The 26,990-nt window shown below is 39.2% G+C and overlaps 1 protein-coding gene across 1 annotated transcript in view; it reads left to right on the top strand.

The window, feature by feature from the left end:
• rftn2 (raftlin family member 2) overlaps positions 1–26,112 on the top strand; it is a 32,862-nt gene extending 6,750 nt beyond the window's left edge. The window contains exons 2-9 of the mRNA XM_028436180.1: positions 12,679–12,859; positions 14,030–14,138; positions 14,852–14,999; positions 15,823–16,041; positions 22,602–22,708; positions 22,778–22,881; positions 23,347–23,428; positions 24,981–26,112. Coding sequence (XP_028291981.1) covers positions 12,679–12,859; positions 14,030–14,138; positions 14,852–14,999; positions 15,823–16,041; positions 22,602–22,708; positions 22,778–22,881; positions 23,347–23,428; positions 24,981–25,154 — 1,124 coding nt within the window. The 3' untranslated portion in view covers positions 25,155–26,112. The remainder of the gene's footprint in view (positions 1–12,678; positions 12,860–14,029; positions 14,139–14,851; positions 15,000–15,822; positions 16,042–22,601; positions 22,709–22,777; positions 22,882–23,346; positions 23,429–24,980) is intronic.
• The last annotated feature ends 878 nt before the right edge of the window (positions 26,113–26,990 follow it).

The raw sequence follows: 26,990 nt of genomic DNA, 5'->3' as shown, positions 1-26,990 counted from the left end.
GGACTTAAAAAAAAAAAAAACAGTCATTTTACTGTATTTAGGTCAGATATTTATTTGAACCAGCAGAGGGCGCTGGTAACCCAGTGGTCGGTTGGCATGCAGATATTTTGCAGTGAAGAAGAGAAGCTATGCTAGCAGACAGAGCTAATAGAAAAACGTGACTTTTACAGATACTCACGTATTACAGATATTCTTTCGGTGCTAAAGGGGTAAGGAATCATTTATGAATATGTTTAAGAGTAGAAGATGGCCAGAAAGAAAGTATTAGCAGATTTCGCTCACCGCCAACACTTCTGGGTAGCGCCTTCTGCTGGTTAAAAAAAGTACTGCGATTCAATTTTCACAGCATCGATGTGAATCGTTATACCTATGAATCGATTTTTAACTGCCTTACGATTAATCGTTACATCCCTACTTCTCGGATTATTATTTTGGTGGTCTACACGAAATTGAACATCTCTCAGAATGAAGTAATATCACAGGGAATTAATGCTGGACGATTAACCTTAATCACATCGATATTAAGGTTTTCACTACTGCGATAATGTAACCTCAGATGCTGAAGGTTTTTAATTTCCTCTTTATCATTTGAGTGAAATAGATGTTCACCAATCAGAATTGCTGAGAACCGCCTTCCTGGGCTGTTGGCCAATCAGAGATGGTTACAGGACACAAGCTTGTATGTGCTACAGCGAGTGTATCTCTTTTTTATTTTTTGCTACAGCAAGTCTCTGAGTGCGCTAACAACTATACTAGGGCCCTATAAAATCCACGTTGATGGAATCACGGAATCGAACAATGAAAAAGGAATCCACTGTTTAAACACTGTCACCGTGAGGGAAAGGACGTTTTTTTTATGCGGAAGTGTCCTTCCTACTCTCATCGTGGCCCGTTCAAACACCACCTAAACACTGTCTAGCCTGGTAAAAATCTATGCAAATCATCTTTGAGTCCTAAATCAGAGCAGACCAGTGCCCACAATTTTATTTTTGACATACATTTTTGTTTAATTATGGGTTTTTTATTAGTGGTATTTTGTTTTCTCACAGGAATCACAGGAACTAATATTTTCTGAAAAAATTGATCAATATTTCTAAAAAAACGGAATAAAAAAAAATTGATGCGGAAAACAAAATTTGGGAAAAAATAATAAAATGCATATGCATTTAAATGTATAAAATATTTTAAAAAATTGTAAATCGAATTAAAATCGCAATATCTTTCAGAAAAATCACAAATAGGTTTTTTTTCAAAATCGTGCAGCCCTACAGGGAGCACTGGGAACAAACCAGAACAAAGCCAAACACAATCCTCCTCGCAAAGGACCACAAGAAATTACAGTAAGAATGAAGTAAAAATGCTTCTATGCATCAGTTTATGGGACTTCACATCCCATAATGCAATGCACACAACTTTTCCAACATGTCAACAAACCAATTGTTTACAGTGGAAATAAAAACAAACTTTTGAGCAACAATTTCAACCTTGTACTACTTTTTTTGAGCAAATACTCGTTGATTTATAGATCTGAGTCCTACACTGTCTTTATCTAATAATATGTTTTGTCTCCAGCAGCTTTAAACTTTAAAATATGGATCAACTTCAACATTTCTGAGGAAGTATTTATTTTATTTTATTTGAGACCCCAGAACTGAGAGAGGTCGTCCAACCTGGAGTGTTAGAGGAAACAGAAAGGCAAACGGAATTAGTTTCTCATGTGAAAGCAGTGAGTGTAACAGGGAGTGTTCCAGATTTAATGTCTTCTGTGTAAACGTTCCCAGAGGACAGCATTCCCAGTTTCCTCTCTGTCAGGCTGAAACCAGGACACAAACGAGGCATTTCTGAGTGACCCAGAAACGCTTCGTCTTTCCAAGGAGGAGGAATGTGGCCTTTTCATCTGGGAAGTGATTGAACTGATCAGATGAGACCAACATTCAGAGCTTATCAGGGGTAACTGATAAGAAACCAGATTAAATAGAGCAGATGAGTACGACCCTATAATCCATTTCATTTTTCTCCCCCGAATTCCTTGGTTTCCACATTTATTTTTTTTAATTCTGTTTTTTTTTTTTTTTTATATTCATAATTTTGTTCAGAAAATATTGGTTTTCAACTCCTGTGAGGAAACAAAGTAAATGATGATGATAGAAAAGTATACCATAATTACACAAACATTTATGTGTACGTAGGGCTGCACGATTATGGCCAAAATTCTAATCACCATTATTTTGATGAATATTGTAATCACGAATATAATCACAATTATTTATCATATTAGGGAAAAATCTGGGTTTGTATTGCACTACTTTTAAACAAACTATGTGTACGGTTTATAGTAGGAGTCTGATGATATGTTGATACGGCGATATATCGCAATATTTCTTCGCACGATCGAAATATTGTTTTTTTTTTTTTCTTTTTTCCCAAAACCTTTTCTGTTTTTTTCACAAAAATGTGCAGGTCCGTCTTCACATAAATGTTGTTTACTGGAATATTGCACTATACTGGTGTCACTGGTAAGAAAGACCCTATTTTTTGTTTACAGAAAGCACTATTGGAGATACTATTTGTTTACATTGGTATGTTGACACTTATTTACAGAAATGTTGCACTAAAAATAGTGTCACTGTTCATAGGACACTTTTTCAATTTATTGTCTTTCAGAGATATAAAATAAAATTGTATTTTTTCACTTAATCTTTTTTTTTTCTTATGTCATAGATTATCGTAGATTGATTTCTGACCAATATATCGATAATCGCAGTATCATCATATCGCAAGATAATCGTTATTGTGAGCTTTGTATCGTGTATCGTATCGTGAGGTACCCAGAGGTTCCCACCCTTAGTTTATAGTGCAAAGTTAAGCTTTAAAATACATGTAATTATTAAAATTAAAATAAAAAAAATTAACCCAAGAATTTAAATTGGACCAAAAGACAGAGCTCATGTTTTAAATGTAAATATTGGCGACCATAGGGTTAATTTAATCGTGGCAACCAAAATTGCAATCACAATTAAAATGTGATGAATTGTGCATCCTTATGTGTAAGCTACAATTTTTCAAAGGTTGATATAAGTTGTACTGACCTGGGTTATTCCTACTGCTCCTTTTTAGTTATTTATAATATGTCTTTTAAAGATGTATGAGAGCAGCATTAATGGCAACTAATTTCCCCTCAGGGGTCAATGGTTCTGATCAACTTCATTTAAATGATCCTGATGACATTCCGGACTGTAATGATTAGAAAAAACAAAAGGACGCAAGGATTTATCATTTATTTCACCACTAGGGGCCAGAATACTTGACAGTATTAGAAGCTATTATGTTATTAGGTGTCGCTACTGTCGTAGTTTGTCTGCCATTTTCTCCTCTGAGCTCATGTTCATCTCTCTTGCTCTGTTTCACCAGGCGGTGAAATACAGGTCGGTGTTGCATTCAATGTGGGTCGATACATGGCCGAGCAGTGTTTTGTGCGACACCAACTAGTGCTGCATGATTATGGCCAAAGTGATAATCACATGTATTTTGATCAATAATTTAATCACGATTATAATCACAATTATTTATCATACTAGGGAAAAAAATCTGTGTTTTTAGTGCACTACTTTTAAACAAACATGTGTTTAGTTTACAGTGCAAAATTAAGCTTTAAAATTGAATTATAATAAAAAATAATTTTGAAAAATCAATCCAAGAATTTTAAATGTACCAAAAGCTAAATGAATAAATACACTATTACAGAGCCCATATTTTAAATGTAAATATTGCCAACGAGCAGGTTAATTTAATAGTGGCAACCAAAAATCGTGATCATGATTAAAATTCGATTAACTGTGCACCCTTAACATCAACTATGCAGAGCAGTAGTAAAATCTGAGCTTTGCAGTTAAAGGGCCCATGTTACACTAAATCAACTTTTCTGTGCTTTAAACATCATAAAGTGCTTTTAGGGCTTCACACACATGCCTAAAGTGTTTTTTTCATTGATTCCCTCAATCATTAGTTAGAGGGTGATTTGCTCCTTTCTTACTGCAGGGTGAGCCCAAACACCTCGCTCCAATTTGATGACGCGTTCCCACTTTGATGATAAATTTGACGCAGCACTGAGCTGGAGAAGCCGCGCCTCCAGGAAGCTCTCTGCCGTGATTGACATGTAAACAGACACGCCCACAAAGATCAAAGATCAGCATTTCAGTGTCCTTCGAGCAGTGCTATGTATGTATTTTCTACAGTCTATGTATGTACCGGGGAACGCCCCGCCCCCACGCTCTCTCATGTTTATAAAGCAGCATGAACTTGGCTACGGAGTGGGTGGGAGGAGGGCGGGCCGTCCTCTGGCCCTACGTCACTGTGCGGGGAGGAGGGAGTCAGTGTCCCGTCTAAAGACACGCCCACTCATGAATATGCATAAGTAGGCCATAAATCAGCCTGTTTATGTAGCGTTACTCAGAAAGTGACTCTTCAGAGGCTAAAACTCTGGAAAATAAACATCAAATACTATGTTTTTGGGGTTCTTAGAACAAAGGAAGATGGATGAAAAATAGCATGACATGGGACCTTTAATGCTCGCACATGCAAGCTCCTCCCCCCGCACCGCCTACTCAAAGCTAAAGCTAGCCTGCAGACTAACACAAGGAAAGTTGTTGCTGGTGGTCTTTTTACAGCGGATCTTGGCAGGAGATCCGCTGTAAAAACGCTTGGTAAACAAGTCAAATTCTCTTATATGGGAACACTTTGGGTTTGATGATGATCACGTGGAAGAAGCGTTTTGTTTTGTGAAAAAGTGAACATACTTGATTTTAGTGTTTGAAGGATTTTATTTACGTTTAAAGAATATATTTTACATTGTTTTGTACAAAAAATAAAAAACTTTTTAGTTGACAAATAATCGTTTGAATAATTTCAATTAAAACTAAAATGATCATGATTATTATTTTTTCTATAATCGAGCAGCCCTACCTTTCGATTCGATTACGCCAATTTTAACCATTAACTCCACATGATATGATGACACCATATAAACCACAAAGAGAATGTCTGCAGTCTCATGGTGGCCCTAAAACTTATAAGACAGCAATATTGGTTAAAATGACAAATTCATAATAAATATCAGTCTGATTCTATAGATTTTTCTTCAGTGTTTATAGTGGTTCAGGTCAGATAAGAGAGTTTGAACCAATAAGTCATATTTACTGTCCTAATAAGTTTCCTTGTTTGTCGTAAAGATGCCGTATGATGTCAATGTTTGGAAGGAAGATGAAACACACAACACACAAAATGACTAAAAAAAGTTATAAAACAACAATAATGGAACAAAAACATAGATAAAAAATGATGAATAAACAAAATGACTCCAAAACCCCACAAGATGACGTCAAAAAAGAATTAAAACTTTTAGTACAAAAACATCATATTGACAAAAAATGGCTCGAAAAAATTAAAGACACCAAAGGAAAATGAGGAAAAACATCTCCAACTTTCCTTATTCAGACAAGGGGAGCATGATTTGCGGGGGTAATTGAACTTTAGAAAGAGAACATTCCAGACAACTTTAAAAAGCATGTGCATCTATGGAAGTAAATCTGTGCCATCAGAGTTTGAATTTGAATTTGTAGGTACATTTTTTGACACTGAATTATTTTATGTTAAATGTTTTTATATAGAATTAAAAAAAAAAAACTTCAAAATAAGTGTCAGGAAGAATAATAATAATTAAAAAAAAAACCTGCTATAAATTTGATGGCTTTAAAATTCGAAGTCTGAGTTTGATGCTAAAAAAAATTCAGCTTTAAAAATATGAATTAAAACTTTGATGGCACATATTTACTTTCATAGATATCCCTTTGGAACAGTCTTAATATTCAACTTAAAAGTTGTAACAACATAAATTATTTTTTTATAAGCAAAAGTTATTATATAAATACAAAGACTAGAATCTGATGTGTAGGTGGATGTTGATGTAACTAGGTAGGCCTATGACTATGAATGCTTGTTTTTTTGTTTATATTTGTGTGTATTTTGTTGTGTGTGTATATGTGTGGATATATATATATATATATATATATATATATATATATATATATATATATATATATTAGGGATGTAACAATTCACTCAACTCCCGATAGGATTTGATTCATGATACTGGGTTCACGATACGATTCTCTCACGATTTCTTTTACAAAATGGGACTGTACATAAATGACTGAAATATTCCTTTATTTTTTTTTGGGAAAATACTGGACTTTTTATTTTATTTTATATTTTCCTTTTATTTTTCATTGTCAAAAGAATCCCTTGATAAACTAAACAATGCAATTTATCTAAAAATAAATCTTGAATGAAATAAATAAAGGAATAATACAAATGAAGAAGAAGCCTATTAATTTAAATTCTGGTTCTATAGTAAACAATGCAAAAGTGCATAATAGTCAGTTGGGATGGAGATATCTTGCAGTGAAGAAGAGATGCTATGCTAGCAGACAGAGCTAATAGAAAAACGTGACTTTTACAGATATTCACGTAATATTACAGATATTCTTTCAGTGCCAAAGGGGTAATGAATCATTTATCAATATGTTTAAGAGTAGAATGCGGCCAGAAAGAAAGTAGTAGCAGATTCCGCCCGCCGCCAACACTTTTGGATAGCGCCCTCTGCTAATCGTTACAGCCCTAATATATATATATATACACAACAAATATATTTGACGATTATTTTCATAATTGATTAATCGGTCAATAAATTCATCGATTAATCAGATTTTAAAAAAACAAACAAAACAGTTTATCTATAAAGCACATTTAAACCCTGCTCAAGCTGATTAAACTGAAATAAAAGTGTCTCTCACGCACAAACGCTGGCACGCACATAAACACTCTGCGTGAACATACACAAACACTTGTGGTGTGCGCATACGTAAAACTTGTGGTGCGCGAACATACAAACACTCGTGTTGCGCGCGCACACAAACACTCTGCGCCCGCACATAAACATTCTGTTTGAACACACGCAAACACTTGTGGTGTGTGCACGCACAATAACGTGTGCACACACACAATCACATAAACACTCTGCTTGAACACACACAAACACTCGTGGTGCTCCCACACTCAAACCGCAAACGACTCTGCATCATGGTCAGTGACATAAATCAATGATGAATTTCGTTGCCAACGCTTTTAATAATTGATTTTTATCGATTCGTTGTTGCAGCCTTACTAAATATATATATGTATCTTGGTGAAATAGATTTGAAGAGTAGGAGCAGGACTAGATAAGCGTTAAGCTTCCTTTTGCCCCTTCTCAAACATTGCTGGGGCTCTTTTTTTTTCAAATGCTTTATATTGTTTTTTATGTTTGAGATAGATAAATAAATCAAAATCCTGGAAAGACGCCATAAACATGAGAATATGAAAGGGCCGCTGCACACGATCAGAAAAAGCTCAGAAAGATGTGGACGAGATGTTTTTCAGCTTCAGAAATGTCATTTGTTATATATACAATATAAAACTACTACAGAGAAAATATTCAGGTTTGAAAAATTGTAGAAAGCATGAAAATAAAGAGATAATGAAAAACATTTCTTTAGAATTGTCAAAAATCGGGATATAACAGGATAATCCTATTGATATTCTTTTTAATACATTATCTTTATTAAATTTTCTCACATATTTTAGTACATACAATAGACAAGAAGCAAATAAAAGAAAACAAACAAACAAAAAAAAGGCTAACAGTCAAGATGATATACTACTCTGCATTATGTCACAAATAAATCAATCCATAGCCTGTAAAGACGCCATAAACATGAGCGCATTTAGAAAGAATATGAAACGGCCGCTGCACAGACAGAAAAAGTTTAGAAAGACGTGGAGGAAACGTTTTTCAGCTCCAGAAATGTCTTTCGTTGCAGTTCTCATCGTTCCAGTGAAACAGAAACATGTTAAATGTGCCTTAAGTATGATTTGAGTCTAGTTTGTGTATTCTGTCCTATCGTTTTGACAGGAACAGATCTATTATTTATCAACCTGTCATTTTTAAGCAAACGCTGTCATTAACTTTGTATATTTTATTGGGCCATGATGAGAAGGATTGGAGTTAAAAACAGACAAACAGGAGAACAGTGGGGCCTCTGTGAGGGAGAACTAAGGGGGGGTGAAGGAAATGCTTGTTTTTATGAGGTGCAAAAAAGGATAAAACGAGGAGAGAGCCTCAGTCAAACTACAACATGGAGTAAAACCTGATCTTAAACCGTAGCACGGCCTAAAAACTGCAAAGGTTTAGTGGTAAAATCCATGGAAACGAGTTCAAACAACAGGATGTGATGTTTTTTTTCCTCAAGGAAACGGTTAAAAACAAACTGAACGTGGACGTGAGACGCTCCGTGATCTGAGTGGCCATGAGAATGTGGGGGTTTTACTGAGGAATGTCAAACACACACACACACACACACACACACACACACACACACACACACACTACACAGGAGTCATTAACCTCCTGCTGACCAAAAAACAAAAACAAGTTCATTCATTCCTAAAAACAGAATGCAGTGCAAAAAAGTTTGATAAAATAAAATTTTATTTATGATACATGATAACATACATTACATAGTTACATGTAAAAATGTATTTTGATAAGCGCATTGAGATGTAATTTGCGCTATACAGATAAAGTTAATTTAAATTTAATTTAATTAGTTCAGAAATATAAATTACAATATAAAACTGCAACAGAGGATATATTTGTAAAAAATAAGGTTATGTAAAGCATGAAAATAAAGATATATTGAATATCTGTTTAGAAATATCAATAATCAGGATGTAACAGGATATGTACAGTATGTACAGTGGATATAAAGTCTACACATCCCTGTTCAAATGCCAGGTTTTTATGATGTAAAATAATGACACCAAGATAAATAATTTCACATCTTTTTCCAGCTTTAATGTGACCTCGGGATTTAGTTTTTCTTCACACTATTTCATTGAACTTTTGATCAATTCCTTCAAACCAAAAACATCAATGCTGAGTAAAATATTACTCGTCTGCCTGGCTCCCTAAATTTGAAAATTAAATAACAAGGGGTGTGGCCTTAATACACTGTAGTACGCAGTGTGCCTTGTGCATTTGATTGAGGAATAGCAGAGATATTCTAAATTTACTTGCATGTAATGTGGTTGTTTAAGACAGAATGACCCCCAACTGTGTTTAACATCCCTGCTAAGCTTCACTTTCGTGGATTCCCCTTTAGCAACATTTCCAACCCTAGTTTGGAGCCACCTGATTGAAATGACCAGGATCATTATCAGGCTTCTGCAGAGCTTGATGATGAGTTAATCATTTGAATCATGTGTGTTGGAAGAGGGAAACATCTAACACATGCTGGATAGGGGCCCTTGAGGACCAGGATTGGGGACCCCTGGTTTATGGTAACAGGCAGGGTTGAGGTCAATTATAATTGTAATCGCATAATGGGTAATTAATTAATTGTAATTGGCATTGACATTCTAGCTGTCATGTACAATGAAACGCAAAACTGGGGAACCGTGTTACAGGTCTATGGCTTACACACTAAAACGTGTTATATTAAGAACCTGTCAGTTCTCTTAAGGATCATTTTACCATTTTTCAAAGAAATTGAAATCTCGGGGTATACTGTCAGTAACACGTACCCACCTCTAAATTGGCAATATCTTAAAATGTATTCATCTGATCAAACAGAAGAATTACAGTGTGCCTATTGAATAATCACAGAACAATTAATAATACTAATAATAATAATAATATCAGCGCCTTTCAGATCACCCAAGGTCACTTAACATATGAAAACCACAACAGCACAGTATAAAACCACAATAAAATGTGAGTTAAAACAGTATAAAAACATCAGTAAAAGTGAAGCTAAAACACAGAGACAGAGCAGGAAGGGTCAGGTGGGAAATGCTGTTTTAAAAAGGTGGGTTTTGAGTCCGGCTTTAAATTGTGAGAATTAATCCATGTTCCTGAGCTCCAGAGGAAGTGAGCTCCAGAGCGGTGAAAGCTCTGCTCCCCATGGTGGTAAGGCGAGCTGGTGGAGTGGACAGATGAATGGAAGAATATGATCTGAGGGAGCGAGATGGAGTGTAGACGTGGATGAGATCAGTCAGGTAAGGGGGGGGCAGTGTGGTGAATGGCTTTAAAAGTTCACAGAAGAATCTTGAAGTGGAGAACAGGAGTGATGTGGGAGGTAGAGGGGGTTTTGGTGATGATGCGGGCAGCTGAGTTCTGGACTAACTGGAGTTCATGGAGGGATTTACTGGGGAGACCAAAGAGAAGGGAATTGTTGGAGGGTAGTGATGAGATTGTGGACAAGAATAGCAGCAGTGTGAGGGGTGAAGGAGGAGCGGAGGTGATTAATGTTACGGAGGTGGAAATATGCGTACCTGGTGATATTATTGACGTGGGATTTGTAAGATGGAGTGCTGTTGAGGATGACACCCAGACTTTTGACCTGTGGGGAGGTGCGTGGGCCATTTCAATTCAATTCAACTTTATTACAAACATGAGGTCCAAATAGATGGAGGGACACAATATAACAAACACCAACAAAAATACAAGAAATAACAATTACACAGGCTCTTTAAAAAGACGGCTATACCAGCGCCTTCACATCCTCGACTGATAGCAAATAGCACTATAGGGGACATCAACCATGACAACCAGGAACCCAATTACTGTATTCACCAACTTATTCAAACAGCATATATACTGTAAATAAGCATCCCCAGTGTGGGTTAATTGCCGCGTGTTTTATTCCAGCAGTGACAAACATCTCACTTGCACTGGACCATCTTGGCCTTCTGAGAAGCACACGCAGAGCACCACTATAGGCCACCTGCAACCTTTGCAAAGTTCAATGTTTATAGTTTGACCAAAGGTGCACTATGTACAGAGGTGTACAATATGATTTGAACAACATTATTTTCACTTTGTCCGTACAAAATCCAAATTTACGCACCAGCGTGTTTGCCTGGACATACAACGTTCTACATTGTCTGTTTATGTCAGCATCATCAGTTAATGTCATCATTCAGTCTGTCAATATATGCCCAAGATATTTTGTTTTGTTTGTAACATTAAGCATTGTATTAGTACAGTGCCCATCAGAAATATGTAGTCATATAGTGGGAGGAGCTTAAGTAGAGTTGTCCATTATGGCCAAATGAGTATGTGTTTGAAGGTTGGATGTACAAAGAGGTGTACATACTCTGTAGTGTTATAAAGGGGTTTATTTGCGGTTGCAATTTCCCTGATTTAATTCTATGGGTCATGTGCATGATAAATAATAATAATAATAATGCATCAATTTTATATAGCGCTTTCTCATAGACACTCAAAGTCGCTTTACAGAATTGAGGCATTATTATTTCATTCCACACTTAGTGGTGGTAAACTCCAACTGTAGCCACAGCTGCCCTGGGGCAGACTGACGGAAGCAAGGCTGCCAAAGTGCGCATCGGCCCCTCCGACCACCACCAACATTCATCCACTGGCGTGACTGCCCCCCACTGTGGCACCTGCAATTCTCAGTGGTCTCCCATCCAACTACGAACCAGGCCCAGACCTGCTTAGCTTCCAAGATCTAACGGGATTGGGCAATGACTGTTTGTTTTTTTTTTAACTAATTTTTTATATTTTTTTGTTTGGTGTATTTTTCTGTAATGTATGTTTTTTGGAGTCATTATGTGCGTTTTTGTATCTTTGTCTTTTTGTGCATTTTTTTGTATAATTATTGTTTTTTGTTGCCATTGTAGTGTGATTCTGGAGTCATTTTGTGTATTTATGTCTTTTTAGTCTAGTTTTGTGCATTTCTGTTGTAATTTTGTTTATTTTTTTGTATAAATATTTAGTTTTGTGTATTTTGAGTAATTTTCATATTTTTGTTGTCGTTTGGTTTATTTTTCTGTAATATATGTATTTTGGAGTCATTTTGTGTGGTTTTTTTTATAGCCTTTTTGTATATTTTTGTGCATTTCTATTATAGTTTTGTTTATTTTTTCAAATGATCTATTCAGAGAGCCCCGTGTTTGAGACGCTGACGATATCACAGTGATGGAGACGGAGAAAGAAGTTTATTCTGTGACCCACGATTTAAAGGAAGTTCGGGATCATGGGAATAATTTTAAATAACCATGAAATATTAACTTAAATAATTTTTAGCAGTACAAAAACATTTTTAATATTGACCTTTTTTAAACCCAAACAAACGGCGACACAATGACTTCATGAACCGGTGACCCTGAACCGGAAGTTCAACACCGAGAGGGAGCCGTAATCTTAAAATTAAAATGAACGTTTTGTAACACTAAATGCCTCCAAAATAATGGATGCACACATATTTGGAAGCCGATGAAAAAGTTTCAGATCGAACAGACACCGCACCTGGGAGATACAGTATTCGTTCCACAAACACACGCACGCATGCAGACTTTTGTTGCATTATAGTATAGATTAGACAAATAAAAATCAGAAAATACTGTGCTTTTATCCTCCTTGGTTCTACAGATCATAACCAAACTTTCCATTAGTTGAAATGACATGAAGTGACCCTTTACAGTATCAGTGCCTGATTTAATCACATCTGACTGTGTTCATGAGTTTAATGGGTGTGTGTGTGTGTGTGTGTTTTGCAGGAAGTCGTGCTACAGTGCAGTACGTGTCGTCTCTGTCTGAGCTTCCTGTGGCGCTGCAGTCCTACTACACTCAGGGCTTCATTCTGGCTGCTCTGCATCCCATCATCCTGTCTGTGGGTCGGAGCCGCTCCCTCCCCTTCAGTCTGCTCTACAGGGCCGTGCTGGCCAGACCCCGACCCAGGTTGGCCTTCTAACTTCACCTGCTGCGTTTGATGCGGTCGACCGCGAAACTCTGCTTAACTGGCTTCACCTCACCGTGTGACTCACCTGCACTGCTCTCTATGGTTCAAGTCCTACCCCACAAAACCAACAGTTTTTAGCAGAAGCCATTGATATTTCTATTTAGGAAAATACTATCGAAACTAAACATACAGTATGTATATATTAAAACGAGGCCCAAACTTATACTTTAATATTTTTTTTGTTTTTTTTGGTTTTCCGCTAAAGACTTGATATATATATATCTGTTCGCTGAAATAGTTAATATATTCTTTCATAGACATTTAGGGCTCTATTCTCCTGTCTGTACTTCAGCGCTTTTTTGCGCGCCTGCAGTTTCACGCTTCTCTACTGCTTGTATTCTCTGGTCCAGGCTGCTGACACGCCTACAGCCCGTAAGGAGCCAAAAAGCGCCTATGTGTGAATGAAGGCGGGCTGAATGAAAGGCGACGGTGATGTCATTTTTTGGGCTGTCTAGAAATCACGGAACATGGAGTTTTCCCATGCTTGTAAATGGCATTGAAATCCGTGAAAATGATAAAGTTCACTTTTAATTTGAAAGGCCTTCATTGGTAAACAATGTAACAGGTTGATTTGATCAGATCATTGATCAGATTATTGTAGTGTGACTGAGTCACACTTAAAGTCTCTTGTCATCGTCATCATCAGGACTGTAAACACACTGATCAATAAGAAGAACAATGAACTGGTGCACTGCATTTCTCCCAGTGTCTCCACAGTAAATACATACATTAGTTGGAACCTTTTTAGTGAGACGTTGAGGGTACGTCCATCCACAAAGAGACCCCGAGAAAGACCCAGGACACGCTGGAGAGAGTTTGGGCCTCCCTACTAAGGATGCTGCCCCCGCGACCCGGCAACGGATAAGCAGAAGAAAAAAAATGGATGGATGGATTAATGAGAACATTAACTTGTGACTTTGTGAGCCTGGTAAATTCTTCATGGCTGCAGGAAGTAAAGTGGGATGCTGTGTAGTCGTCCGATATTAGTGGTGCACATGGACTTAATGAATGTGATGCTCCATGACCACAGTCGAGCCGAGGATGTTTTGAGGTATTCATAGATATAGTTTACACCTCAGATTGGTAAGTGTGTAATGTGTGTGTTTCAGTAAGAAGATGGGTTCCATGAGTCAAAGCATTCCCATCCTGAAGGTGGAGGAATGGCCGTTACCAGGAGACTCTCTGACCAGCAACACTGTCAGAGCGCTCCTGGACAGGGTGAGTCTTCATCATCACGCACTTTAATCCACTATAAACCAAGCTTATTGTTTGTTTAAAAGCAAGTTTAGAAAGAGTTTTATTGCTAGTGAAGCATATCAGTTATAGGGGTTCTAACTTAAAATCCGTTTTTCTGCTAGTTTAAAACCTGTTTCAAACTAAGTCTTAACCTAGTTTAAATCTTGGTTGATCTATAGTTTGAAGCAGGTTTAAATTTAGTTTTTTTTCATGCCTACAAACAGGTTTATTGCTATTGTAGAGTCCGAGTTATAGGGGTTCTAACTTTTAAAGAGTTTTTTTGCCACTTTAAAACTAGTTTGAAATTAAGTCTACATCCAGTTTCAATCTGGGTTTATCTATAGTTTAAACCAGGTTTAAAACTTGTTTTATTATGCCCCCAAACCCATTCTGAAACCAGTTTAAACCCTGTTTAAAACCAGGTTAATCGCCAGTGAAGCCCAGTATAAAAACAGGTTTATTTGTTTAAACCCCGTTTCAAACTAAGTCCAAACCCATTTTAAATCTTGGTTTATTTATAGTTTGAACTAGGTTTAAAACTAGTTTTATTATGATTCTAAACCCATTTTAAAACCAGCTTTTTTCCTCGTTTAAACCCAGTTGAAATCCAGTTTTATCACTAGTTTAAGCTTAGCTTTTGTCATCAGTTGAAACCCTTACATCGTCAGCTGCTGATTGGTGGTTTTGTTCCACAGGTGAACAGCAGTGCTCGTGGTGGTGTTCGGTTTGTTGGTTCTGTGCTCCAGCAGGTGGGCGGAGTCAGTAGTCCAAAGAGAGGGGGCCGCTCTCCTCTTGGAGACCCCACAGAGGAAAGAGTGGCAGCTGAGCTGAGCTACAGCCCAGGTTAGACTGGAGGTGAAAAATCCATACTGGTCACCTGTACAATGAAGCAGATTCAATGAATATCATTCTAATATTTGAGAGAATAAATTCACTGATACATTGTTGAATGCACACTAGGAATGTGTTCAGATTTGTTGTAGAATGTCAGAGAAAACGCTTCAGGAAACCCAAGTTTAAACTGTCTGAAAACTGTCTGGGGTTCATATGTCCAACACACACATTACTGTGAAACTATCAAAGTGTGAACTTTAATATAAACCCAAAACCAGATTAAACCTTAATATAAACACATTTCTAAATCAGATTAAACCTTAATATAACCATAATTCCATAATTCTTAACCAGGTTAATCCTAAACTCAGAATAAATATAGAATGAGAACATAAACCATCCGTAACCTTGTTGAAAACCAGATCAAACTGAATCCAAAAACACCCTTCTAGTATCTTCTAGTACATTCTAAATCAATCATGTTCAGAGATGCAACTAGGACAGTAATTATTTTGAAACTTAGTCACAAACTTATTCCTAGTGTGAATTCATACAGATATCAGTGAGTATGTAAACCTGTGACATTAGAATATTCACCACTAAATCACACTTTTGTGCTGTTTCATTGTAATGTTTTGTAGAAGAAGAATGTTTTTTTTTGGTTAATACAGATGAAAATTATCTGGGGTTCAGACGTCAAACACACACATTACTGTGAAACTATCAAAGTGTGAACACTGGTTTCATTATGTTGATGTTTAACAACATGTATTTTATAATTATTATTAAAATGTTGACAGTAAGGGTTGTGATGGTAGTTTTCCTGCTTCAGATCTGAGGCTGCTGGTTTTCTTCCACTGCTGGAGTCCTGGCTGCACTCCTCTGGACTGCCTGGGCTGTCAGTACCACCAGGGGGCGCTCTCAATGCGGGTCTTTAGGAAGGGTCATGTGGTCAGCGCGCTGGAGGCCGATTGGCTGGAGCTGACCGCTGCCTACTATCGCAGAGGCTGGTCATTGGTGGATTCTTTTGTTTACTGGGACACGCCTAAAGGTGAGTGGAGCTAATACTTCACTGTTTGATTCCTCAATATTATCAGTTACAATCTTTTAATCTGATTTTAAGCTAGGATTAACATTAAGATCAACCCAATACCTATCTAGATTTAACAGGAATATAAACTTAAACTCAGTTCTGAACCAAGTTTAACCTAAATCTTTCCCCAAACATGGACCTGAACCCAAACCCAGTCCACTAATCCAGATTCAATCTAAACCTGGTTGTTTATGGTTAAAAACCTGGTTGTTTGTTTAAACCTAGTTGTAAGCTTGTGTGAGGGTGCACGCAGCGACTGGCAGTAAGAGTTTAGCGTTCGTGTTTTAAGTTTATAAACTTGTTTTTCAATGTTCTACGTTGTTCCCTTTCAGTCGATTCACTCGGTACAACACATATAGTATGAGATATCACGCCCCCGTGTGGCCCACTGAAGAAAACCTCTAATCACGCCTTTAAGGCAGATGATCTGTGATGACGTAAGTGAGGCTCTGTCTTTTATTAGACCTGCGAGTGTTGAACAGGTATCTGCGGACGTACAGGTTCAAGATGCTAACACTCAGACAGCTACTGAGCGCTTATTTTCATGTGGCAATACACCCGGACCACAGGCAGTTTCTAAGATTTCCATTTGAAGGTGTAGCCTACGAATACCTTGTGCTTCTGTTCGGTTTGTCGCTCGCCCCTCACACCTTTACCAAATGTGTTGAGGCGGCGTTAGCTCCTATACGGGAGAAAGGCGTGCGTGTCTTAGCCTATCTGGACGACTGAGCTTTGATAGTGGGTTCTAGAGAGCAGTCAGCTGCAGATCTGTCTCTTGTTCTGTCCCATATCCAAGTTCTGGGCTATTCAGTGAACATGAAAAAGAGCTCGCTGACCCCGAGTCAGCAGTTTTCAAATTTAATGGCTCAGGGTCTGCCCCCAAGTGTGGTGGCAATGATCCAGAGTGCTAGGCCATCATCCACTCGTGGCTTATATGCTTATAAATGGCGAGCATTCGAGCCATGGTGTCAGGACCGAGGTGTACTCCCATTTCAATGTTCAATTGTGGAGGTTTTGACTTTTCTTCAGGAATTGTTGGATAGAGGTCTGTCCTTTTCCACTATTAAGGTTTATTTGGCGGCTCTATCTGCCTGCCATGTTGGTTTCAATAGAGTGACGCCAGGTGTGCGTCCACTGGCCATGCGTTTTTTAAAGGGAATTCACCGGCTGAGGCCTGTGGTGAAATCCATCATCCCCTCATGGGATTTAACTGTAGTGCTGGATGCTCTCTGTGGCCCCCCTTTTGAGCCTATGGAGTCAGCAGATGTGAAATGTGTTTCATATGAGACTGCACTACTTCTCACTTTGACCTCCGCTAAGCGAGTGGGCGACCTTCATGCTTTATCAGTGCATCTTTCTTGTTCCAAGGTCACATTACGCCCAAACATGGCATATGTGCCTGAGATCATCCCTTCAGCTCATAGCTCCATGATTTTTGAGCTAATGAGTTTTTGCCGTCCTCCTTTTGCAGCTGAGGAGCAAAAGAGGTTACTTTCCCTGTGTCCTGTACGTGCTCTACGTGAATACATAGACCACACTAGGAGTGTGCGTTTATATGACCAGCTGTTTGTGTTTTGCTAATCCAGCTAAGGGTAAAGCCCTGTCTAAACAGCAGCTTTCTCATTGGATTGTGGAGGCCATCTCCCTAGCCTACAACAGCAGGGGTCTTCAGTTACCTCAGGTTGTGAGAGCACATTCGACCAGGGGCGTCTGTACATCGTGGGCTTTGTTTAAGGGGGTATCTTTAAGTGACATCTGTCGTGCTGCCAGTTGGTCATCACCACACACTTTTGTTCGGTTTTACCGTCTGGATGTAATGGCCCCTTTGGTGGCCCATTCGGTTCTTTCCACTGGGTATAACATGCACTAGAGGTGCTAGAGGTTGGTTTCCGGTTCATAGCTGCTCTGCGGGGCGTGTATACATGTCCCATACTATATGTGTTGTACCGTTGTAGCTGCTGCTTTGTCAGGTCTTGTGAAACTAACAAGAGCCTCTCTCTGCAACTCATCCAAAACCGGAATAATGGAATTAATTAGTTGGTCTCTCAGTGCTATCGATCAGATTTTTTCGACGCAAAGAACCAGGGGTGGTGACCCCGCATGTCCAAGCGGGACGTTTGCGGCTGGATACACACTTGACCCTTGGAACAAGTGGCGAGTTGTGTGTCTGTCCATCCTTTCCGTGGAAGACGTGGAGGACATCTACATGATTGGAATAATGATAGTAGGCATGCTGCTGATCGGAGCTGGTGGCTTCCTAATCTATCGAAAAGTCCGTACTACGCTGGCGACTGTTTTGGAAAAGCTGCCAGTGATTTCTGAAGGATGTAGCAGGGCTCTGAACACTCAGACTCATGTGTTGATCGATATCAAAAGCAAGCAAGAGCTGCTTTTGGATCGTCTACGCGTTATGGATAACAACTGGGAGAAGTTCGAGACCCGGCTTGGAAGTGGAAACTAGGCCACTCATTGGATTACAGCAGAGAGACCCAGGACAGAAGGCTATTGGAAATTAACATAGCCTGTATCAAATCACATTGCTTATCTCCCTTTCGGCTCCCCAGCCAGCCAAGGCTAAAGCCAAGGTTGTCTCAACTCTTATCACCAGGAAGTTTCTGCAGACGGCGGCTCTTACCCCCCACTCCCTCCCCCCGCTCCTTCCCTACATTCCTCCTGGAACTGTTGATGCTGAACTTTTCCACACGTCATCTGGTTGTCAGTAACGCAGCTACAGGTCTTCAACTTCAAATGCCTCGTCGGCCATCTTTCCCCACCTCCCATCCGCAGCTGCATGGAGGCGTGGTTGCAGCGCCGACTGGCAGCACGCCCATGTCCCCAAACGGCTGGACTCCTGTTGTTCTTCCCACCTGACCCCCTCCCCCAGCCAACCTCCCACCCAACCCTTCCTACATGCCTTGTCTCGAGTTGTTTGACTGTGTCATGCTTACATTTATGTTTGCAGAGGCGGTTTTTTTCCTGGTTTCACACTGCTTTCTCTGTTTAGGGAAATCAGTTTCAAACTGGCAGTTTTTTTCCCCTCACCCCTCCTCTCCTCCTGTTATTGATCCCTTTTTTCACCTAAATATGTGGGCGCCGCAAATGGCTGCTCCGGTGTGTTGATGTGTCTCCTTTCACTGCAACTACCTAGTCAAATTCCTCGTATTGTTCTAAACTGTACCTGGTCAATAAAGCTCTTCTGATTCTGATTCTGAAAGGGAACGAAATGTTATGTCTATAACTTTTGTTCTCTGAAGGAGAGGAACGTGGTGGGCTCGGCGAAGAGCGGCTACTGAACTGAAGGATGACTGTGATGACAGCGTATTTATGAGGCAGGCGGAGCCTCACTTAAGTCATCACAGATCATCTGCCTTAAAGGCGTGATGAGAGGTTTTCTTCAGTGGGCCACGCGGGGACGTGATATCCCATACTATATGTGTTGTACCTCATTCCTCTTCTTCAGGGAACAGAAGTTATAGACATAATATTTCATTTCACGTGTCCCCCGTCAGTGTTCACATTGCTCTAAATACTCACCTGCGGCTGACGGAGATTGATCTTTTTTATCTGGCGCTGCTGTGGCTTTTTCTCTACCTTGCGCTGGCGTGTGATGTCAGCCGGGCTGTCAACCCGGCAGGATCATGGTACGTGTACTCCAGAGATCGGCTGTTACAACTGAACTGAAGAGTTTATCTCGTGTGACACACGTCACATCACAGCTGCCTAAGTTCATTCTGAAGGACTTCAACCATGGTTCCCATGGTAACTCAGACGTCCAAACGAGGAAGAGGAGGAAACGAGGGAAAAGAGGCGGTGTCAGGCTGCGCCAAAGGAAGCAGCAGTTCAGTAGGTTCCCTCTGCCCTCAGTAATTCTGGGAAACGCCCAGTCCCTGAGGAATAAAATGGATGAACTTCAGGGGAATGTCCGCTTTCAGAAGAAGTTCATGAACTGCTGCATCATGGCCTTCTCGGAGACGTGGCTCACGGAGTTGGACCAGCATGCGGAACTTCTCATCGATGGCTTTGGGGCTCCTTTTGTCTCGATCGCCAGGCTGACGTCACCCAAGGAGGCGGGTCTATCTCTATGTCCCTATAACAAGTGCTACTGCAGCTCTGTGACTGTCAGAGAACAGATCTGCCCGCCAGATGTTGAACTTCTATCCGTGTCGCTGCGTCCCTTCTACATGCCCTGTGAGTTTCCTCAAAGGTTTTATATCCACCCAAAGGCAAACGTTGTGAGCTCTGATGTCATTCATAGACTGCAGACTATTTCACCTGACGCTCCTAACTTCATAATGGGTGATTTTGACCACGTTTCTCTTAAAAAATCCCTAACAAACTTTTATCAATATGTCTCCTGGCCAACCAGGTGGGACAAAACTTTGGATTTTTTGTTATGGGTCAATTAAAGACTCTTTTAAATCCCTCCCTCTCCCCCCTTTGGGCTCTGCGGATCATAACTGTGTGGACCTTCTGCCCATCTACAAGACTGTGTTAAAGAGGGAAAAAGTACAGACCAAGGAGGTGAAGGTGTGGTCTGATGAATCTGTGCTCTCACTGCAGGAATGTTTTAACTGCACAGACTGGGATGTGTTCAAGCAGTCCTGTGAAGACTTGGATGAATTTACAGATGTTGTCTGCTCATATTCTGCCTTTTGTAGAGACATGATTATTCCCAGGAAGAGGGTTAAAATCTTCTGTCAAGTTGAGCATACTAAAAAAGAAAATTGCTTTCCAGCATGGTATTGCATCTGACTTTCATTTAGCGACCAAGAAGCTCAAAACTGAAATATTGAAAGCCAAACAGAGCTAGAAGTCTCAACTGGAGGACAAGATGGCTGCTAATAACCTTGGGTCACCCTGGTCCATAGCTGGCATCCAGGACACTCATACTAGCGCACAGGTCACTTTAAACAGCTTTAATTCAGACAATAATTTTGCTACTGCCCTGAACTGTTTTTATAATTGTTTTGATATGTTTGGTTTTAGTAAAGAAACTCGTGAACTGAGCCTTAAACTTCAGGACAATCAACACTTTCCCATAACACAGAGGGATGTTGTGAAAGCTGGTCCTGGTCCAGACAATATCTGCGGTCGTTTACTTAAGTTCTGTGCAAAAGAACTGAGCTCAGTTTTTAATTATATTTTTAATCAGTCTTTAGAAACACTGCATGTCCCCAAAATCTGGAAGGATGCTGTTCTTGTCCCGGTCCCTAAATCAAACCGTCCCCACATTTGAAATGATTTTAGACCCATAGCCCTGACCTCGCTGCCAATGAAGACCCTTGAGAGGCGAGTGCAATCAGAACTTTTAAATTAAACTGAACATGCTCTTGACCCACTACAGTTTGCTTATAGGCCCAACAGAGGAGTGGATATGAAATCAGAAGAGTGTCATAATTAATTAACTTTTGCAGGGTTTTTCACAAATGCACATGCTTTGTTTCACAGTTGTATTTCAGATTCACAAATGCACACACTCTGGTTTTTATCAAACACAGTGTGCTCTTCCACTGGATCTCCACAGAGGTGTGTGCTGTCATCTCTGATTTTTATTCTGTACACAAATATGTGTCAGAGTACTTTTAAAAATCGGTCTATTTTACAGTATGCAGATGATACAGTGGTTGTTAGTCTTCTCCAGGGCAACGAGAGCAGCCATGGCAAGTTAAACTTAAATAGTCATAAACCATAATATAACATGGACTTGAAAAAAAAGTGAACCTAAAACCATACCCAGTCTTATACAAGGACTGATTGACCCCAAAAGCAGTTTTATATCAGATTAAACATGGAATCAAACCCAGTCTCAAAACAAAGGTTAAGGTGAACCTAAACCGACCTTTTAATATGATTTTAAACTAGGATTAACATTAAGATGAACCCAATTCCTATCTAGATTTAACCGGAATATAAACTTGAACACAGTTCCGAACCAAGTACAACCTAAATCTATCCCCAAACCCAGTTTGAAGCATGGAACCTGAACCCAAACCCTGTCCACTAACCCAGATTCAATCTAAACCTTAAGAGTCTGAAACCAGGTTAACCTGAATGCAGTACAAGTTTACCTTAAACAGTCTTAAACCAGGTTTAACGTGAACTTTAGTTCTAAACCAGGTGTAACCTTCATCTAAATCCAGATCTACTGTAGTTGTAAACCAAGATATAAAGTAAACCCAAACCCAGTCTTATTCAAGGACTGATCTGAATTTGAACCCAAAACCAGTTTTAAACCAGATTAAGCATGGATTCAAACCCAGTCTCAAAACAAGTGTTAAGCTGAACCTAAATCCTCACAATAATTTAAACCCATTCTTGAACTAGGTTTAGAACCAGTTTAATGTGACTGTCTAAACTAAACCTGTCTAAACCCAGTTTAACAGCTATATGTGGTATTCCTAACATTTTCAGTTCCATCTGTATGTAAACTGTTCAGAATAATAATCATTGTTGAGTGAGTTCAAAAACTTTCCTAAACTTCTTAAACATCCACTGACGTACGCATGCGTGTGTTTCAGGTGAACCGGTGCCGCGCTCTCTGGAAGGTCTGTTTGTGTTTGAGGAGCGGAGCGTCTCCCCGCCCGCCAACGACTCCATCGTAGTGGAGCAGTGGACCGTCATCGAGGTCAGAGGTCAGGGGTCGTCCTCAATCTGAGGTCAGCAGACCACTGAGCGTTCCTGTGTTTACCCTCAGGGATCCGACGTGAAGACGGACTACGGAGCGCTGCTGCACACGCTCGCTCAGTTTGGATGGCTGCTCACCTGCGTACTGCCCACGCCCATCGTACGCCATGATAGGTAGGGCTTAACTTTCATCATGCACATAATATCATTATTATTATGTGCATTTCTGTTGTCCTTATGTGTATTTTTCCTATATTTTCCTTTGTTGGAGTCATATTGTGTATTTGTGTTGTCATTTTGCATTTTTTTTTGGAGGTTTTTTTTGTTTTTTTTTTCTGATGTTGTTTGATTGTAGTACTGTGAGTTTCTCGAGTATTTTCTGTGTTTTTTTTGCCTTTTACTTTTTTTTTGTAATATTGGAATTTTTTTTGTATATTTTAGTGTATTCTTGCTGTTGTTTTGTGTATTTTAACATAATTTTCTGTGTTTACTTTGGGGGCCTAATACAATTAGACCGATGACCAGTTGACTACATCTGGTGTAACTTAACATGAGTTAGTTTTACCAGGTTCTATCCAAAACTGAACCCATGTTTTGTCTTTGGTGTTTAATTAGTTTTTTTTTCTTCTTTTTTTGCAGTGATGGGAATCTGGCTACAAAGCAGGTAGTTTTCCTGCAGAGACCAATCAGGGATCAGAGCAGCGCTCAGCTCAGGGCTCAGGTGAGACATCACGTCAACATCATTTTTAAAAGTTAGCATTATTTTTCCCGGCATTTAAGGATTCTGGTAAGATTATGATTTATTCTTGAAAACACATCCCTGCATTAAGGGATTAACTCATTCAGTGCCAGCCTTTTTCAGAATTACTACCCCTCCTCAGTGCCAGCCATTTTAAAGACCCACAGAATATTTTGTACTATGACTATCTGAAATCTGACACCAGATTCTGAAAGATTAAAGTCTGTACTTTTATCAGAAAGCAGTTGAATAGAGCAAGTTTTACACAAAACACCAATTTCAGAGCAAAAAGCTGAGAAAACAGGCTTTTTCTAAAAAAGTGACTTTGAATTTTTTTTTTGCTTTATTGAAAACTATACCATCTGAACATTGGTTGCCTTCTAAAAAAAAAAAAAAACAACAGTGACGAGGCTTTTGATGGCAAAATTGTTATTATTTTGCTATTTGGCTTACAGTTGTTTTTCTTACTGTATTTTCTATCTCCTCCCCCCGTCAGTCACACAGATGTAACTTCCTCTTCCTTCCGACACGCAGAGATGAACTGTTTGGCCCGGTTAGTTGATGGTTTTATCTCACCATCGCAACATGATCAATAATCCACTTAGGTTCAAACATGTTCTGTGTAATGCTGCGTTCACACCGAATGCGTCTTCTACGGCACCGGATGCATCTGCCGTACGAAACGTACTGCAGGATCAAAAAATGTCCCCATTCGCATTGCCCCGCCCACACCAGCGAGACATCCAACTCGGTGAATTTCACTGCCTGCTGAAGCGAGGAGCTGTGCTCCTTTTTCTCCTCTCATAAAGATAAACCACCAGTGAAAAAAGCCGGTGTGATTAGAGGCTAATGCTATTCTAGCTCAGTGCCGACTTTAAAAGATGAAAACTACAGAGAGAACTTTTACCTGCTTCTACCACCTCCTTGCTGATTTTCCCCCACGCCAAATCCTTCCTAGTCCAGTCCCGGTTATAAAAGCTGTGTCATACAGCTCCAGGTGGTCACACGCAGCTTCTACTTCATGGATCAATGGGTGAACAGACCGCTGTCCGTGTTGATGGCCTGACGTCATCGTCAACAAAGATTCTGATTGGCTTTCGTCATGCAAAACAGCCGTTTTGTCCCTGCTTCTTCCTCCTTAGCTAATGGTAGCATCAGTGGCTGATCTCACATCTAAAGGTGTACTGCTGCCATCTTCAGGGCACCATTGGTCGCTACATCACACTACAGCTTAAATATTGATGAGGGGCCTCTGCCAGGGTGTATTCTAGTAATCTCTGTGAAAAAACGCAATTGTCAAGTTTTATTTAACATTGAGCGTTCGGATTTTAAATGACAAATTATCTCGTCAATGGCACTGAGTGAGTTAACAAGTGAGCTTCATACAGGTTCAACCTGAACTTTGGAGATGTTCTAAAACATATTTTAAACAATTTCAATCAATTTATTTTATTTTTGATTTTCCAAAGTTTTGACTCTTGTCAGTGTTATTCTTTCTCTAATATTGTTTTGTTCATGTTTGGTTCTCGTTTAGCCTAAGACGGCTTACAGCGAAACAGTCTCCGCCCCCTCAGTCATCAGCCCCGCCCATCAGGGTGAGCTTCTTCAGGCTTCTGGAGCTGTCGGGGGATTCCCGTTGTTTGGATACGGATCACTGCCTCACCTGGAAGAGCAGGATGAAGGCAAGGCTGAGGTCACCTGTATGTAGGCGGAGCTAACGTTTACCTGTATGTAGGCGGAGCTAACGTTTACTTATATGTAGGTCACCTGTATGTATGTTACCTGTATGTAGGCGGAGCCAATGCTTACTTGACCATATCAACTTTTTTATTCTCTTGACTAAAGCACAAAAGAACTGTTACGTAATTTTTTTAAATAGAAAAATACTTTTTAAAGCCATAATGAGTTTTGCACAAGTTGCAAATGATAAAACTAGGAAGGGTTCAGACTTTGGTCCTCAAACTCCTAAACTATAGAAACGAACACACGGGAACACAGTCTGGAAACATTTTGGGTTTTTGTTAATTTTCTGGCACAAAAGCCAGATTTTTCTCACAGATTTTTTTCGGTCACTTTAGTGTTAATTAAGTTTAAACAAACTGCTGACAAAGTGTTGGTATGATATGAGTTTTTTGTCTAGTTTGGGTTAGAGTTTTGTTGTTTGTTTTTTTTTTTTGCATCCTCCACATGAAGCCATGACGAGGTTTTTCACAGGTGTTTCTGAGTTTTTGAGCTCACTTTAAATGCTTATTAAAAGGTTTAAACAGACTGCTGAGGAAATGTTCCTACATTTTGGGACTTTTTATCTTGTTTGGCTCAGATTTTTATTTATCTTTGACGCAGAAAGTGTTTTTTAAGTATTCAGCCCTCCAGTATTTAAATAATGTTTGTTTTTTGCTAAATATTTGATATCTGTATTTTCTTTAGCCTCTGCGGGGTCATTTGCTCACTTATGGAACATTTAGGTTCTTCCTGCTGATGCTTCTGCTGGTACAGACTCTGATGGGTGTGAGTTTGATTTTTTTCATTAAAGCTGCTTTTTTAAGGCGGTACGAGCAGTGCATTGTGGGTATTGTAGGCAAGGACAGACTTTAGTGTTTTAAAAGTCAGTATTTACATTTTTTTAGAGTTGTACATAATAACAATAATAAAAAACTCTTAATGAACCAATGCTTCTGCTTTCTTTTTTTAATACACTTTGAAATACTGTAAATTATTATTCCCTGCATTAAAAATAACCACATGTCCTTCACAGTCAATCAGACCAGAGTGCACAGATCCCTAAAAGATGTGGAGACGTTTTCCATTCATTCCAACTATTATTTGTCAATTTAAACAGTTACGTGTCAAATGTGACTGTTCTAATTTGTACATGTAGTCATTTCCCATTGACAGGAACATATCTATTATTTAACTGTCTGTAAACAGAGGAGAATGAATTACTTTTTAAAGGAGACACTGTCATTAAAGGGATAATAACCTAAATGTCAAAGTCAGCTGATTCTGTGCAAGCTTTACAGTAGGAATGAGAAGTGATTTCTGAAGATCATTTATTTGATGGGTTACGTACAGTGGGGCAAAAATGTGTTCAGTCAGCCACCAATTGTGCAAGTACTCCCACTTAAAAAGATGAGTGAGGCCTATAATTTTCATCATAGGTATACCTCAATTATGAGACAAAATGAGAAAAAAAATCCAGAAAATCACATTGTAGGATTTCTAATGAATTTATTGGTAAATCCCTCGGTAAAATAAGTATTTGGTCACCTACAAACAAGCAAGATTCCTGACTCTCAAAATAGAACTTTTTAGTAAAAACTCAACTCTTAGTGTTTGGAGGAGAAAGAACACTATACCTACTGTAAAGCATGGTGATGGTAACATCATGCTTTGGGGCTGTTTCTCTGCAAAGGGACCAGGATGACTGATCTGTGTAAAGGAAAGAATGAATGGGGCCATGTATTGTGAGATTTTGATTGAAAACTTCCCATCAGCAAGGGCATTAAAGATGAAACATGGCTGGGTCTTTCAGCACGACAGTGAT

Source organism: Gouania willdenowi, chromosome 21, assembly GCF_900634775.1.
Source record: "Gouania willdenowi chromosome 21, fGouWil2.1, whole genome shotgun sequence".
NCBI lineage: Eukaryota > Metazoa > Chordata > Actinopteri > Blenniiformes > Gobiesocidae > Gouania > Gouania willdenowi.
The sequence above is the reverse complement of the archived record's forward strand: the minus strand, read 5'-3'. Positions and strand labels throughout refer to the sequence as shown.